The sequence below is a fragment of the Lissotriton helveticus genome, chromosome 5_1 (assembly GCF_964261635.1).
Source record: "Lissotriton helveticus chromosome 5_1, aLisHel1.1, whole genome shotgun sequence".
NCBI lineage: Eukaryota > Metazoa > Chordata > Amphibia > Caudata > Salamandridae > Lissotriton > Lissotriton helveticus.
In genome coordinates, this window is record NC_136065.1 from 104,240,701 (window position 1) to 104,259,223 (window position 18,523).

Consider the following 18,523-nt stretch of genomic DNA (forward strand, 5'->3'; position numbering starts at 1 on the left):
GTTCAGGTCTCCGCGGAGGATGGAGGCGAGGGTGTGTGTGCTGACGAAGTCGGCAATGGAGTCGCTGAACTGTGGTCAGGGTCCGGGGGGGTCTGTAGACGAGGGTTCCTCTGAGGGTGGTGTTGGGATCGGTGTGGATCTGGAAGTGCATGTGTTCGGCGGTGCTAAGGGTGTCATCGGTGTTGGTCAAGACTCTGAGGGTGTTCCTGTGGAGGATGGCAAGTCCTACTCCTACTCCATCGGTACGGTCCCTGCGGGTGATCTTGTAGCCATCTGGGATGGCTATGGCGATGTCAGGTGCAGAGGCGGGGTTCAGCCAGGTTTCTGTCAGGAAGGCGACGTCTGGGATGGCAGCGTCGAGAAGTTCCCAGAGTGCGACGGCATGTTTACGGGCGGAACGGGTGTTGAGGAGGATGCATCTGAGGTAGTTGGGTTCTTTGGTTGGCGGTTTGGAGGGCCGGATGCTGGTGAAGCTGCAGTTCCGGCAGGTGAAGGGTCCCTGGGCGCCCTTGGGGTGGCCCATAGCAATTGTGATCTCATCCGGGGTTGAGTGCATGGAGGGTGCTGGCATCATAGCTGAGTCGGATGTTGTGGTGTTCATGGGGGCCAGGGGTTCTGGCGCTGGGCACAGTCCAGGCGCAGACGGGCGCAGAAGGGTTTGCCTTAGGCGTGCCACACGAGAGGCAAAGACACCTGGGCTGTTATTGTAGCCCATGGCTAACCTTTTGAACTGTCTTTGTTTGCCGCCGGAGGTAAAGGCTGTCCATTGGCTACTAATCGAGGATAGGTTATGGCTAAAAAAGCCATTGGAAATGTTGTGTGGTTTTAAAACTTTTTCTCACAAGACTATCGACCAGGGCAGAACTGTGAGTATTCTGTATTGGGCATGTCCGATAATGAGAGTTCAAATGCCAGTAATCCAAAACTAGGCGGTACCATCCATCAGGCTAGGTCACAGTTAATAGAGGATTATTCATGGAATACACACATGTTTCAATTACACCTTGATATTCCAATTGTTCAAGGATTTCCGTGATAGGAGCCTTCATTTCCCGCTGCATGGGATATTGGATTTGTGGCTGTGGCATCGACCGCAATGGAATCTTGTGTCTGGGCGAAGGTTTATCCCACCCCACTTGAGTACTGTACAAAACCTGAGCAAGTGCCAGAGCCCATGCTTATGGAACATTTTGTGCCTGATTCTTGGGCACTGTGTGTGCAAAACTAGGGAGGATTACCTCCTCCCCTCTCAGAGCTACCAAAACGAAAGGTGGGGGCCAGTCTGTTTCCGCTAACAAAATGTCATATGTGGAAGTCAGATTTTCCCCAAAAATCCTTTTCATTGAACGCTGTATGTCACCCTCAATTAAAAAGACTATTTCTTATAGTCTGTCATGGGGAGCCACTCTTTGTGTCAGCTGTCTTTACGGTGATGAACGTTTCAGTTGCTGTTGCCTTCAGATACGGACGCAGTGCTTGCTGCACTATTGTAACCTCTGCTGCGCTGTCTTTCAGGGTTAGTGCCCATGTCTGGTTCCGAAGCTGTGTTCTCACTATCTGTGGTATGCCTCGCTGTTAAAGCAGCAAATTAATTTTTCTGAAACTGAGGTCGTTGATGCTGAAAGTCGTCCTGCTTTCCTTCACTATTAGCTGGGCAGGGCTGCTCACGTCCTTGTGGGGTACCCCGACCGCTGCCGCGTTCTCCTCCACCAGCTTGTGAGACCGATGTTTCCTGTGAAGAATGAGGAGAACGTTGATCAGAAACCTGAAATCTATCAGGAGACCTAATTTTCGCGCGGTTGCGCAAATCATATGGGCGCTCAGTAGACACTGGTATTGGTGATGCAGGACGTGACCCTTGTTTCTGTTGCTTTTTCCTCCGTTTTAAATTTTTACTTTATAACTTTATTTAGGAAAAAACGGACGGTCGTCTTTAGCAGCTTTAGCATCTGAGTTTGTGGTTGAGCTGCTGTTTTAGCACATGGCTTAACACCCATACTATTGCTGCCAATGGTCTTATAAGCCTCCGCAATAATTTTCGGTAACTGCCGGGGTTTATCGGCATCAGGGACATTGCGTAAAGCATTAGACACCTGAAAGTTAACCGCATCTCCATTGACGTTAGCAAGGATGAGATCAGAAACTACGTCAAACACTCCGACAAGTCTCATTCCCAACTCTACAGCTGCCTCCGGACAGTGTTGATCCCGAACATCCTTGATCATGAAGGACAGAACAGTCATTGACGGTATGCCGAAGCACTATGCATAGACTGCTGCAAATACTTTACCCCAGCTCTCACAATCGGTTACCTCTGGTACTAAGTCTTTCTGCAAACTACTTCTTAGAATCCTGTGTTTCTCCACAGGAGACGTATTAGGACATACGGCTTCCAGTTGGTCAAATTTCTCGGCAAGCCAAAAAGGCATCTCGTCTTTTTCCTGGGGGCGCTTGCCCATAACCGAATTAACCATGACGGGACATATTTGTATCCCGGCCAGTCCAACTGGTTGCCCCACAGCTCCAGGTGCCCCCACCTGGATGTTGCGTGAAACGTATTGCACAAAAGCCCTATGTACCCCAACAACGGAGGTATAGAGTTGGCGTAACTCAGCCACAGGGACTGTTAGAAAACACGGAAGCGGAGTAAACCCGGCCAGAACTGGGCAAGTGGCCCCAGGAATAGACAAGGGACATAACTGAACCGCACCCACGGTAATGGGAAGGGGCCATTGAACCAAACTTGATGCTGCCAAGCCGAAATCGGAATTTCCTGTGTAATATATGGTGCATACACTGCAGGCACGGTCGAGTGAGTGTAAGTATGGAACGTCCCATCATCCGCATTTACAGAAGGAAACGTAACCCAAAAGTAGAAAAGCTCAAATAGGTGTGCTGCATCAGCACTCGCTACGAAAAGCACTGCCATGCCTTCAGCGGGCACCCCAAACGTCGTCAAATGATTACAAAGGGGCACTCGACTATGCGCGGCTATATCAACATCACCCATCAGGACACAGTACAGGAAAAACAATCTATATAAGGAGTAGCACAAACGGGTAGTAATTAAAAGTATGAGCCTTTTTTTTAAATCTTAAGCTTGAATGAACCTATGAATTATCCATATAGGTAGGTTCATCTGTCACTGCCGTCAACCGGAAACAGGTGAGGGTGTTGTGGAGGGTACACAGTCAAAATATCGAGTATTAAATTTCGACATACCAAAATATCGTGTTTGAAATTTCGAAGGTACAGAATATCGATGTCAAGAATATCGTAGGACAGAATATCGACCCTAATGTAAATATTGGCGAATTTATTTATATCGATGTAAGTAATATCGATGTCACAAATATCGATATTTTTTTTATTTTTATGTTTTTTATTATGTATGTGTTATATGTTTCTGTTAAATATTTAAATTAATTTATATTATATGTGTATTATTTATATATATTAATACATTTATTTTTAAGTAAATTATATGTTTTAGTACCGGAGCGGGTTGTGGGTTTATAGGGGAATAGGGTGGGAAGTAATTTAATTGTAAATAATTAATGATTTTTTTATGTATAATTAATTTTTTATTTGATTATTAATTGGCAATTAAATATTTTAATTGATAAATTAATTATTTAATTGGTAATTAATGTTAAGTTTTATTAAATGTTATGTTTTAGTACCGGAGCGGGTTGTGGGTTTATAGGGGAATAGGGTGGGAAGTAATTTAATTGCAATTAATTATTTTTTTATGTATAATTTATTTTGTAATTAGTTATTAATTGGCAATTAATTATTTTAATTGATAAATTAATAATTTTATTGGTAGTTAATGTTAATTTAAATTAAATGTTATGTTTTAGTACCGGAGCGTGTTGTGGGTTTATAGGGGTATTGGGTGGGAAGTAATTTAATTGTAAATATTTAATTATTTATAAATTTTTTGTTATGGATTAATTGGCAATTATTATTTAATTGGCAATAAATATTTGTAACTTGTAAATATTTTTTATTCTGTAGAAAAATTCATTACTTAATTGGTAAACTTTTTTAAAAATGTATTGTATTTAGTAGATTGTTTCTTTATTGTTTTTTAATTGTGATTTAAATTGAAACAATATATATTATTTTTATGATAAATAGTTTATTTTTTTATATTTATTATTTGGTGAGTAATATTTAATAATTATTATTTATTGGTGTTTGTTGTTAAATTATTGCCAATTAATTATTCAAATGTTATTGGTTTTATTAATTATTAATAGTTTTTTATTGATGTTGATGTATTAAAAAAATTAAGGACCGACGTACTGTGTCTCTCCACCTCGGGATTGATCCTACTAAGGAAATTTAAGCGGAAAATTACATAATTTCAGAAGGTACCCACTGAGGGAAAATAATGAGGCAATCTTCCAGGCACTACCACTCCCAGCATGCTATGCAGGGGGGGGGCTGAACTAATCAGGCTAGTTTCTTAATGGAAATAAAAGAGAGCCACTTCCTCTGAATTGTGACAGCAAGCCTCTGATGAGATGCGAGGTGCATCGAAACGCGTAAGGCAGACAGAAATTCAAGAACGCGGTGGGGAGCAGGAAAAGCTAAACCAGATGGTGTTCCTTTGGCAGAGTGGCCCTCCGAAACAGCTTTCGGGCATTTGGTGTTCAACATATTAAACGGCGGCCCGCGTCGTGGAGGGAGCACCTTCTCTTAGAAACAAATTGATCGTCCGTGTGATGGTCAACTGAGAAGCGGCACCACGAGACTAACTCATGGAAGGCAGCGCCGAAGGACCGAAGTACTGTGTCTCTCCACCTCGGGACTGATCCTACTAAGGAAATTTAAGCAGACAATTACACAATTTCAGAAGGTACCCACTGAGGGAAAATAATGAGGCAATCTTCCAGGAACTACCACTCCCAGCATGCTATGCAGGGGGGGGGGGGCTGAACTAATCAAGCTAGTTTCTTAATGGAAATAAAAGAGAGCCACTTCCTCTGAATTGTGACAGCAAGCCTCTGATGAGATGCGAGGTGCATCGAAACGCGTAAGGCAGACAGAAATTCAAGAACAGCGGTGGGGAGCAGGAAAAGCTAAACCAGATGGTGTTCCTTTGGCAGAGTGACCCTCCGAAACAGCTTTCGGGCATTTGGTGTTCAACATATTAAACGGCGGCCCGCGTCGTGGAGGAAGCACCTTCTCTTAGAAACAAATTGATCGTCCGTGTGATGGTCAACTGAGAAGCGGCACCACGAGACTAACTCATGGAAGGCAGCGCCGAAGGACCGAAGTACTGTGTCTCTCCACCTCGGGACTGATCCTACTAAGGAAATTTAAGCGGACAATTACACAATTTCAGAAGGTACCCACTGAGGGAAAATAATGAGGCAATCTTCCAGGAACTACCACTCCCAGCATGCTATGCAGGGGGGGGGGCTGAACTAATCAAGCTAGTTTCTTAATGGAAATAAAAGAGAGCCACTTCCTCTGAATTGTGACAGCAAGCCTCTGATGAGATGCGAGGTGCATCGAAACGCGTATGGCAGACAGAAATTCAAGAACGCGGTGGGGAGCAGGAAAAGCTAAACCAGATGGTGTTCCTTTGGCAGAGTGACCCTCCGAAACAGCGTTCGGGCATTTGGTGTTCAACATATTAAACGGCGGCCCGCGTCGTGGAGGGAGCACCTTCTCTTAGAAACAAATTGATCGTCCGTGTGATGGTCAACTGAGAAGCGGCACCACGAGACTAACTCATGGAAGGCAGCGCCGAAGGACCGAAGTACTGTGTCTCTCCACCTCGGGACTGATCCTACTAAGGAAATTTAAGCGGACAATTACACAATTTCAGAAGGTACCCACTGAGGGAAAATAATGAGGCAATCTTCCAGGAACTACCACTCCCAGCATGCTATGCAGGGGGGGGCTGAACTAATCAAGCTAGTTTCTTAATGGAAATAAAAGAGAGCCACTTCCTCTGAATTGTGACAGCAAGCCTCTGATGAGATGCGAGGAGCATCGAAACGCGTAAGGCAGACAGAAATTCAAGAACGCGGTGGGGAGCAGGAAAAGCTAAACCAGATGGTGTTCCTTTGGCCGAGTGACCCTCCGAAACAGCTTTCGGGCATTTGGTGTTCAACATTATTTCAAATATAAACATTATTTATAAGTATGTTAAAATAAAATTCTACGCTATTAAACGCTTTCCCTACTGTTGCACCCTTTGGAGTTGGAATAGTAATTTTTCCCCCTACGCTATCCAAAGCTTTCCCCACTGTTGCACCCTCTGGAGTTGGAATAAGTATTTTACCCCCTACGCTATCCAACACTTTCCCTACTGTTGCACTCTTTGGAGTTGGAATAGTAATTTTACCCCTATGCTATCCAACGCTTTCCCTACTGTTGTACCCTCTGAAGTTGGAATATTAATTTTCACCCGTACCCTATCCAACGCTTTCCCTACTGTTGCACTCACTTGAGTGGGAATAGTAATTTTTCCCCCTATGCTATCCAACGTTCTCCCTACTGTTGCAGCCTCTGGAGTTGGAATAGTAATTTTTCCACCTACGCTATCCAACGCTTTCCCTACTGTTGCACCCTTTGGAGTTTGAATAGTAAATTTTCCCCCTACGCTATCCAACGCTTTCCTTACTGTTGCACCCTCTGGAGTTGGAATAGTAATTTTTACCCATACACTATCCAACGCTTTCCCTACTGTTGCACTCACTGGAGTGGGAATAGTAATTTTTACCCACCCGCTATCAAACGCTTTCCCTACTGTTGCACTCTCTGGAGTGGGAATAGTAATTTTTCCCCCTAGGCTATCCAACTCTTTCCCTACTGTTGCACTCTTTGGAGTTGGAATAGTAATTTTACCCCTACGCTATCCAATGATTTCCCTACTGTTGCACCCTCTGGAGTTGGAATAGTAATTTTTACCCGTATGCTATCCAATGATTTCCCTAATGTTGCACTCACTGGAGTGGGAATAGTAATTTTTACCCACCCGCTAGCCAACGCTTTCCCTACTGTTGCACTCTCTGGTATGGGAATAGTAATTTTTCCCCCTACGATATCCAACTCTTTCACTACTGTTGCACCCTTTGGAGTTGGAATAGTAATTTTGACCCTTACGCTATCCAACCTTTTCCCTAATGTTGCACTCATTGGAGTGGGAATAGTAAATTTTCTCCCTACGCTATCCAACGCTTTCCCTACTGTTGCACTCTCTGGAGTGGGAATAGTAATTTTTCCCCATACGCTATCCAACGTTTTCCCTACTGTTGCACCCTCTGGAGTTGGAATAGTAATTTTTCCACCTACGCTATCCAACGTTTTCCCTACTGTTGCACCCTCTGGAGTTGGAATAGTAATTTTTCCACCTACGCTATCCAACGCTTTTCTTACTGTTGCACCCTCTGGAGTTGGAATAGTAATTTTTACCCATACGCTATCCAACACTTTCCCTACTGTTGCACTCACTGGAGTGGGAATAGTAATTTTTACCCACCCGCTATCCAACGCTTTCCCTACTGTTGCACTCTCTGGAGAGGGACTAGTAATTTTTCCCCCTACACTATCCAACGCTTTCCCTACTGTTAAATCCTTTGGAGTTGGAATAGTAATTTTTACTCTTAAGGTATCCAACGCTTTCTCTAATGTTGCACCCTCTGGAGTTTGAATAGTAATTTTTACCCTTACGCTATTCAATATTATTTATATTTATTTATGTATATAATACGTTACATAATGTTGTATTTAATTAATTTTTAAAATATTGAAGGTATATTTAATTGTTTTTATTTATTAAGTATAATTATTTATTATTATTTATGTTATTATTTTATGAGTGTTGATGTATTTGTAATTTATAGTATTTGTTAATATTTTTTAATTAATTAAAAAAATATATATATTATTATTAAATAAGTATATATTATATATTGTATGTTTAATTTTATTTAAATGTTTAATATTAAATATGTATTATTTATTCATTTTAAACATTATAACATATTTTTAAATATGTTTAAATTATATATAAGTATTATTTACTTAATTTACCTTTTTTTATTTTACAAAAAAACCCAATATTTTTAATTACGATATTTTTAACATCGATATTTTAGCTTCGATATTTTTGTACTTACCATGTTGTAGATAGGGTGTCGATATACTTGCCTTCGACATTCCAGCGTCGATATTTTGTCTGTCGATATTCTGACCCTCGATATTCTGTCATAGATTCGTTGTGGAGTAGTATAAGCACTACACGAGCAGCTCGAATATAAGACTAAACGTTAGGTGTGCCATGTTGCGGGGATTCTGCTCATGCACAGAACTATGTGCAGGAAACCAGGACTAAAAAACTCACCTCAGTACCCAGAACCCCTATCTGACTAGCTTCAGTGTCTCATTAGCTCTCCGCCCTGAAGTGAAGCTACCAATGATTAGACAACCCAGAACATGCGACTTAGAGTACTCTCAGGAATGGTGGGAATCAAGAACACTTTTGTTTTTATTCTCATACCAGTCCACAAAGTGAGTAATAATAGATACAGGAAAGTTTAAAATGTTTATTTTTAACTATATGCTCTAAGATGCAGTATTTTGGCTAACATAAGCAGTCATATTATTAGAAAAAAAACAATCAGCATTGTTACAATTCCATAAAATACAAAGGGAGAAATGATGTTACATTGATAGTGGAAACTGGTCCTATAGCGCCTTGTGAACCACCCTCCCCTTGCCAGTAACTAGGTTTTATAACAATAGGAGGTCTTTTAGGTTAAAATGGGAAACCCGATGCCTCCAAGATCAGCAGAGGTGAATCACATCTCAGGATCAGCAAAGCTCTATGTCTCTGGAAAGGATATTATTCCAAGTGCCTGAATCATGCATGCAATGCAATATTAAAGGCACTAGGATTTTGGTTGAGTGCAGCTGTGTGCGTGTTATGTCTAGCGCGTGGGCGGATCAACCTGAATCACAGCATACATTTTTATTCTGACCTTGAAGACTTCTGCACGCAGCTTACAGACTAAGGTCGTGGTGTAAGTCTAGGGATGTGAACAACAGACCGTTCTCATGTGAAGAAAATCAAGCAGTTTAACTTACAACAACAGCTACCTATTGTGTCGTGTGCAAAAGCAGCAAAGTGGCAAAGTGGCAAAATGGCGTTTAACTTCTAATACGCTTATGCTAACATAGCAATGTGTGCAAGCAGGGCCCTGCCCACACTACAGCATCTGCTGGTAAAAGAGCGACAGAATAAAAGTTAAAAGTATTTAGAAGGATCCAGACCAGGTGCATAGACTGTCACATATATAAGTGACAATTTTAAAATGTCGTAGATGTTCAATAGTAGATTTTGGAGGAGAAGAAATCCACTAAGTCATTGCACAGTTTTTGAGAAAAATAGTCAAGTTACTCTAGTCAAAGAAGAGCATTCTGACACAATGTTTAAATAATTATTTTTGGCCTCCAAAATGCAACAAGTGTTTTTGTTACCTTTTTATACTTCAAAAGGCAATTTTTTAGTCCAAGTTTGGTTTAGACTCATGCTTGTACCTCCATAAGCACCATGAAAATTTGCTTTTGCGTTCATGATTGTTTGACTCGTCTGTGAAGCAAGGAGAGGGTGGGATTGAAGCAAGAAGAGGGTTGGATAGAAGCAAGGAGAGGGCGGGTTTAAAGCAAGGAGAGGGTGGGATTGAAGCAAGGAGAGGATGGGATTGGAGCAAGGAGACGGCGGGTTTGAAGCAAGGAGTGGGTGGGATTGAAGCAAGGAGAGGGTGGGACTGAAACATGGAGAGGGTGGGTTTGAAGCAAGGAGAGGGTGGGATTGAAGCAAGGAGAGAATGGGATTGAAACATGGAGAGGGTGGAATTGAAGGAAGAGAGGGTGGGACTGAAGCAAGGAGAGGGTGGGACTGAAGGAAGGAGAGGGTGGGACTGAAGCAAGGAGAAGGCGGGACTGAAGAAAGAGAGGGGCAGGTTTGAAGCAAGGTGAGGGTGGGACTGAAGCAAGGAGAGGGTGGGACTGCAGCAAGGAGATGGCGGGATTGAAGCAAGGAGAGGGCGGGATTGAAGCAAGGAGATGGCGGGATTGAAGCAAGGAGAGGGCGGGATTGAAGCAAGGAGCGGCGGAATTGATGCAAGGAGAGGGCTGGTTTGAAGCAAGGAGAGGGTGGGACTGAAACAAGGAGAGGGTGGGATTGCAGCAAGAAGAGGGTGGGATTGATCCAAAGAGAGGGTGGGACGGAAGCAAGGATAGGGTGAGATTGAAGCAAAGAGAGGGTACAGCTTTGGAGCTTAGTCTTTTATTAGAAACGGAGGTTCATCGTTTGAGAACTGATGTGGTCTGAGAGCTGTAGGCTGTACAACTTGTCTCTAGATCATTTAATCAGGTAATCATGATGGGATTGATATGAATAAGCTGTAGAACATGTCTCTAGAATATTTCATCAGAGATTCATGATGGGATCTGATATGAACGGGCCATAGAACATGTCTCTGGATTATTTAAGTGACATTTCATCTGTACGGAAGATTGTAGAGGAAGTTCCAGTTCAGAGAACCCTGTGAAGCCTTTTTGATGTTTGCACACATTTTGTGGTCTCCAAGGCCTGGCTGTAACCCTCCTGTAGACTCACGAGACCATGCCATGTTTTAACCTCATGTGGTTTTATGAGCTGTGACTCTCTTGTGCCCTCCAGAGCATACATATGGCTCAGTTATACCTCCTCCTCTGGGCTCACTAGGTCACGCTCTATTATACCCCTCCTGTGTTCTCACCAAGTCTTGCTCGGTTGTACCTCCTCCTGTGGGCTCCCTAGCTCTTGCTCTAATATACCCCTCATGTGGTCTCACTTGGTCTCATCCTATTATACCGCTCATATGGTCTCACTAGGTCTTTCTCTATTATACTCCTCCTGTGGTCTCGCCCAATTACACCTCCTCCTGTGGTCTCACCAGTTCTCGCTCAGTTGTACATCCGCCAGTGGTCTCACTAGTTCTTGCTTGGTTGCACCGCCTCCTGTGGCCTCACTAGTTCTTGCTCGGTTGTACCTCCTCCTGTGGCCTCACTAGTTCTTGCTCGGTTGTACCGCCTCCTGTGGCCTCACTAGTTCTTGCTCGGTTGTACCTCCTCCTGTGGTCTCACTAGTTCTTGCTCGGTTGTACCTCCTCCTGTGTCTCACTAGTTCTTGCTCGGTTGTACCTCCTCCTGTGGTATCACTAGTTCTTGCTTGGTTGTACCTCCGCCAGTGGTCTCACTAGTTCTTGCTTGGTTACACCGCCTCCTGTGGTCTCACCAGTACTCGCTCAGTTGTACCTCCTCCTGTGGTCTCACCAGTACTCGCTCAGTTGTACCTCCTCCTGTGGTCTCACTAGGTCTCACTCTATTATACCCCTCATGTGGTCTCAGTAGTTCTCGCTCTATCATACCCCTCCTGTGGTCTCACTATATCTTGCTCTATTATACCACCTCATGTGGTCTCACTATGTCTTGCTCTGTTACACCACCTCATGTGGTCTCACCAGTTCTCACATAGTTGTACCGCCTCCTGTGGTCTCACTAGTTCTTGCTCAGTTGGGCCTCCTCCTGTGTCTTCTCTAGTTCTTGCTCGGTTGTACCTCCGCCAGTGGTCTCACTAGTTCTTGCTTGGTTGCACCGCCTCCTGTGATCTCACCAGTACTCGCTCAGTTGTGCCGCCTCCAGTGGTCTCACTAGTTCTTGCTCGGTTGTACCTCCTCCTGTGGTCTCACTAGTTCTTGCTTGGTTGTACCTCCTCCTGTGGTCTCACTAGTTCTTGCTCGGTTGTACATCCGCCAGTGGTCTCACTAGTTCTTGCTTGGTTGCACCGCCTCCTGTGGCCTCACTAGTTCTTGCTCGGTTGTACCTCCTCCTGTGGCCTCACTAGTTCTTGCTCGGTTGTACCGCCTCCTGTGGCCTCACTAGTTCTTGCTCGGTTGTACCTCCTCCTGTGGTCTCACTAGTTCTTGCTCGGTTGTACCTCCTCCTGTGGTCTCACTAGTTCTTGCTCGGTTGTACCTCCTCCTGTGGTCTCACTAGTTCTTGCTTGGTTGTACCTCCGCCAGTGGTCTCACTAGTTCTTGCTTGGTTACACCGCCTCCTGTGGTCTCACCAGTACTCGCTCAGTTGTACCTCCTCCTGTGGTCTCACCAGTACTCGCTCAGTTGTACCTCCTCCTGTGGTCTCACTAGGTCTCACTCTATTATACCCCTCATGTGGTCTCAGTAGTTCTCGCTCTATCATACCCCTCCTGTGGTCTCACTATGTCTTGCTCTATTATACCACCTCATGTGGTCTCACTATGTCTTGCTCTGTTATACCACCTCATGTGGTCTCACCAGTTCTCACATAGTTGTACCGCCTCCTGTGGTCTCACTAGTTCTTGCTCAGTTGGGCCTCCTCCTGTGTCTTCTCTAGTTCTTGCTCGGTTGTACCTCCGCCAGTGGTCTCACTAGTTCTTGCTTGGTTGCACCGCCTCCTGTGATCTCACCAGTACTCGCTCAGTTGTGCCGCCTCCAGTGGTCTCACTAGTTCTTGCTCGGTTGTACCTCCTCCTGTTGTCTCACTGGTGCTCGCTTGTTGTACCTCCTCCTGTGGTCTCACTAGTTCTTGCTCGGTTGTACATCCGCCAGTGGTCTCACTAGTTCTTGCTTGGTTGCACCGCCTCCTGTGGCCTCACTAGTTCTTGCTCGGTTGTACCTCCTCCTGTGGCCTCACTAGTTCTTGCTCGGTTGTACCGCCTCCTGTGGCCTCACTAGTTCTTGCTCGGTTGTACCTCCTCCTGTGGTCTCACTAGTTCTTGCTCGGTTGTACCTCCTCCTGTGGTCTCACTAGTTCTTGCTCGGTTGTACCTCCTCCTGTGGTCTCACTAGTTCTTGCTTGGTTGTACCTCCGCCAGTGGTCTCACTAGTTCTTGCTTGGTTACACCGCCTCCTGTGGTCTCACCAGTACTCGCTCAGTTGTACCTCCTCCTGTGGTCTCACCAGTACTCGCTCAGTTGTACCTCCTCCTGTGGTCTCACTAGGTCTCACTCTATTATACCCCTCATGTGGTCTCAGTAGTTCTCGCTCTATCATACCCCTCCTGTGGTCTCACTATGTCTAGCTCTATTATACCACCTCATGTGGTCTCACTATGTCTTGCTCTGTTATACCACCTCATGTGGTCTCACCAGTTCTCACATAGTTGTACCGCCTCCTGTGGTCTCACTAGTTCTTGCTCAGTTGGGCCTCCTCCTGTGTCTTCTCTAGTTCTTGCTCGGTTAGACCTCCGCCAGTGGTCTCACTAGTTCTTGCTTGGTTGCACCGCCTCCTGTGATCTCACCAGTACTCGCTCAGTTGTGCCGCCTCCAGTGGTCTCACTAGTTCTTGCTCGGTTGTACCTCCTCCTGTGGTCTCACTAGTTCTTGCTTGGTTGTACCTCCTCCTGTGGTCTCACTAGTTCTCGCTCGGCAGTACCTCCTCCTGTGGTCTCATCAGTACTCCCTTGGTTGTACCTCCTCCTGTGGTCTCACTAGGTCTCACTCTATTATACCCCTCATGTGGTCTCAGTAGTTCTCGCTCTATCATACCCCTCCTGTGGTCTCACTATGTCTTGCTCTATTATACCACCTCATGTGGTCTCACCAGATCTCACATGGTTGTACTGCCTCCTGTGGTCTCACCAGTTCTCGCTTGGTTGTACCTCCTCCTGGGGTCTCAGTAGTTCTTGCTCAGTTGTGCCTCCTCCTGTGGTCTCACTAGTTCTCGCTTGCTTGTACCTCTCCTTCATGCTCACAAGGCCTCACTTGGTTATGCACCCCTCCAGCAGTCTCAGTCACCCCGGCTTTGGGACAGGGAACACTCTCTGTATAGGCAGATAGATCCTTTGGATCTGTCACAGGAAGAATGGACAGGCAGATCCTATGGATCCCTCACAAGAGGAAAGCACTAGCAGATCCTAAGGATCCATTACAGGAGGAATGTGCATGTATATCTTGTGGATGCCTCAGAGGAGGAATGCAAATGTGATCCTATAAATCCCTTTCAGGAAGAATGCACAGGTAGAGCCTATGAATCTCTCCCAGGATAGAATTCACAGGTGGATCACCTACAGGAGAAATGCACATATGGATCCTGTGGATCTGTCAGAGGATAGACTACACGGGTAAATCCTCTTGATCCCTCATGGAGGAATGATTAGAAAGATCCTATGGCTCCCTCCTCTGAGGAACGCACAGGCAGATTCTATGGATCCCTTACAGGTGGAATGAACAGACATCATGTGGATCCATTAGAGGATAGAATTCATAGGCAGATCATGTTGATCCATCACAGGAGGAATGAAAATACACATCCTATAGATGCCAACAGATTATTTCTACTAAAAATGAAAGTAAGAATCCTAAGCATTAAGAGTGCCTCGAGGTTACAGCATATAGTGACATTACTTCTCCTCTCTGCAGAGGTAGTACGGTGCGCTAATCCCTCCAGAGTTGTAGAACGTTGAAGATGGACAGAGGCAGGGACTGTGTGTCCATTGATCCAAGGTTCTGGAGTAATGATAATGTGTTTTTAAAGTTGCAGATGTATTGTGTGCTAATCCCACCAAGGTTCTAGAGCAGTGATGATGGTGATTGCAGTGTTAGCAGTTGCGTGCTAAGCCCACCAAGGTTCTAGAGTGGTGATGATGGGGCTTGCAGTGGTTGTGTGTTAATCACTGCTGGGTTCTAGAGCAGTGCTGCAGCGTGTAGGCAATGTATCATTGTTGTAAATAAAACTGACAATACCCATTTTAATGGCACACTGTGTAGTGACCCTAAAAGGATGAGTTTGCCTGGCTGGAGTTCACAGTTCTGTCTTGCAGGTTACACAGATGCCAGCAGTGAGCACTTTTCTCACTGAGCCCTCTACAGGCAATAACATTACAAACATACCGCCCCTTCGTATAATATGCTAATGAGTTAGCGGAATGTGTCTAACTAATTACTTGCGTTTACGCATTTACATTTATGTTCTCATTATGCAGTTATTCACTCATGCGTGTGATATCGTTTGCAGTGTTCTTAGCTTAGCATGTGTGCCACCATTTTGAATCATTTCTCTTTACGTGCAAAGAGTACTTGCTTATTCCCCCTCCCGTAGGAATAGGAATAATTCCTCGTGTCAGCATATATGCATTTCTTGGTTTACTGTGGCTGAAACTCCTGCTAGCGAAACTCCTTATCAGGCCGTTCTCATGCGCTGGAGATGTAGCGGCCTGGCTCTGTGTCCTTGGGAGATGATAACAAGTGTTGCTGTTGCAGGTGCAGATGCCTCTTGTATGAGGCCATTGTCCACACTCCTGGTGGACCAGTACTTTTCCATTATGGGCGTGTTTACTCTGCCTTCTCGTAATATAATGTATCACCATGATGATGTGAGGCAGTCCTTCTCGGCACACTCTTAGGGGTGAGGTCGATATAGGGCCCTCTCATATGGGAGTTTGTGGCCTAATAAACTTGCTTTGTTTATTCTTCTCCACTGTCCGGCTGACTTATTTTGGGTAACTATAGGTGAGTGAGGTAAGTCACTCGGGTGGTATTTTAGCCACGCTTATCAGGTTTGCTGTTCCAGAGTTCTACAGCAGTGATGGTGGGGTTTGCAGTACAGAGATTGTGTGCTAATCCTTCCAAGGTTCTAGAGGATTGGTTTGCAGGTGTGCTGGTGTTGTGGGTGCTGGCAGGAATACACTTGACTCAAATTAAGAAGGTATTTAATAAGTTTGTAGTACATACCCCACCTTGAGGGTATTTACAACGCGGTGTTTACACCGCACAACCTTTACCACGCTGCCATTACAACGCAAGTCGTTACTACGACTTGCGCTGGATGGCGCTGTTGGTTAAGGAATATTGTAATTTTATATTCCAACACCTTCCCTACTGTTACGTGGGCTGGTGTTGGAATAGAAAATTATAATAATCCTCAATCCGCGCCCTCCAACGCAAGTTGTTGTAACGACTTGCGTTGTAAAATCCGCGATGTAAAGTACCGCAATCAAAATGATCGCGTTGTACTGTCATACATCCCACCTGGAGTAGATATAACCTGTTAGTCAGCCCGGAGCTCCACGAGCTAACCATTGTGCCTAGAAGACCGGCGCCTTGGCACTTCATGGCCTCCCGTGGTGTATGCTGGTATCACTGAGCTATCTGCCTGTCTTAGAACCTCCACATGCCTGGCATAGAATATTAAAGGCACTTTCGGATATCGTTAGAGCTGTGACTGTTTTGTATGAACAGTAACTCACACTGAGCACTAATCCGCAGTCGCTGTTCTTTATTTGGAACCTTATGTCAAATGCAGGCCTTATGTGATCTTCATCCTATGTTCCTGTAGCTGTCAATGCTTTTTAATACAAATATGATTTTTGTATTATTACAGGTGTAAAAGTGGTAAGGCTCAGGGCCCAGAGGTGAAGAAATATAAAGGTAAATATCATTGTGATGATTATCTTTTTATGTTACAGTTCATGAAAATGGTATGGATGGTTATATGCTTTATAAAGCACGCAGGTGCTTCTATAACAAAATATTAACCTATGATCACAGACAAGACAAACTATTAACCAATTTAGCTCAAGCCACTACAAACAAAGTTATAGAATCACTTTTCTGATGGATACTTCTAAGTGAATTTTCCTAACTGTTTCAATATTTCCCATCGTCAGACTGGATCTAGAAAATTACAAACAATACCCTGCTGTGCCGGTAGGAGTTGCTGTGCAGCTTCTCCCCAACATAGGTGCGCTCCAGAAGTAACATGCAGAGCTGCATGCAAGTGTACCCATGCATGCTGATGTTCTGTCTGTGTCACCAGACGTGGATCCGGAGCTATCCCTCGTCTATTTACGAGACCCTTCAATCAAAATTTGCTGTATTTTACGGTCCTCCAAGAGATGTTGAAAGTAAATCCACTGTGCAAGGGAAAATGTCACCCCCTAAAACTACAGGATTCAAGTCCTGTAGGGATTGTCGCAAACAAATGTTCGGGCTGGACTGTTCCCAATAAGGAACAGGGTCAAGACTGATATGCATATGGCTGGGTCCAAACTGGGGTTGTGTGGTGAGCAAAAGAATGATGGATTAAACCTAGATCCTTGTGACTGGGGGTGAATGTTTGCATTGTCCGGATAGAATGTTTTTACGCACTTAATTAAGCGCCACTCACCCAAAGCGGACACACTTTTCATTATGTATTTTTACTTGCTTATTTTTTCATTTTCATGAAAACATTCATATATGTCTGAAAATCGACACCATCTCAGTAGCAAAATTCACATGTAATGCAATATTCACAACACAAATTTTACAAACACTTTAAATGAGACATATTTACAATTACACCATATATACAAAAACACAGACAGGAGATGCCTATCTCCACTCAATGTTTGAGACACCAGTCCTGATACCAAATGTGCAAGCAAGGGGCCGTTCAGATTTTTTTGCTGGCCTGCTTGCTTGAATGTGCTGGAACCTTCTAATTACACGGGTCAAACCATCAGGTAGACTTTATCTAAATTTGTAGTCCTGACATGCCCTTCCAGAATCTTGTTCCAGCACACAGTCAACGCGCTTCGAACCCGTATGGTTATTGTGGGGTTCTCCTCAGGACTTGGACTGTCCTGTCCTGCTTGAATGTGCTGGAACCTTCTAATTACACGGGTCAAACCATCAGGTAGACTTTATCTAAATTTGTAGTCCTGACATGCCCTTCCAGAATCTTGTTCCAGCACACAGTCAACGCGCTTCGAACCCGTATGGTTATTGTGGGGTTCTCCTCGGGACTTGGACCGTCCTGTCCTGGACACGAACAGTCGCTCCCCTTGCCTTCCTCCAGCGAAGACCTGGTATTGTAGCGCCTAACTCTGCTGAATTCTCTTCATAGCGCTGAGTGTTAACTTGTGATTGTAGCGCCTGACTCTGCCTCTGCATTTTCTATCATAGCGCTCGAGTGCAGACCATTTACCATTTAGTAGCGCTTGACTGCACTGTCTGTATTTAAACCATAGTGCCTGCATTATTAGTGCCTTTCATATCGCCAGCACGCACTTCTTGGCTGTGCTTGTTAAGAGATACTTTACTATTTAAAAGCACCTCCGTTTCCCCTGCTGCAAAGCTTGTTGTTGTTGCTTCCATTTTGTGTGCATCCCCTGGCCCTTCCCCCACCTCGCTCCCGCCTCCCGGCTGACCCTCCCACCCACGGAAACCATAGGACGTCCTCACACCCTCTTTCAGCTGTGACCGTCCTGTCCTGGACACGAACAGTCGCTCCCCTTGCCTTCCTCCAGCGAAGACCTGGTATTGTAGCGCCTAACTCTGCTGAATTCTCTTCATAGCGCTGAGTGTTAACTTGTGATTGTAGCGCCTGACTCTGCCTCTGCATTTTCTATCATAGCGCTCGAGTGCAGACCATTTACCATTTAGTAGCGCTTGACTGCACTGTCTGTATTTAAACCATAGTGCCTGCAT

The 18,523-nt window shown here is 44.7% G+C and overlaps 1 protein-coding gene across 2 annotated transcripts in view; it reads left to right on the forward strand.

Moving 5' to 3' along the window:
* LOC144752991 (E3 ubiquitin-protein ligase TRIM39-like) overlaps positions 1-18,523 on the forward strand; it is a 292,690-nt gene that overhangs the window by 180,169 nt on the left and 93,998 nt on the right. For both annotated transcript variants that reach the window (XM_078640802.1, XM_078640801.1), the window contains exon 3: positions 16,434-16,480. In XM_078640802.1, the coding sequence (XP_078496928.1) occupies positions 16,434-16,480 (47 nt within the window). The remainder of the gene's footprint in view (positions 1-16,433; positions 16,481-18,523) is intronic.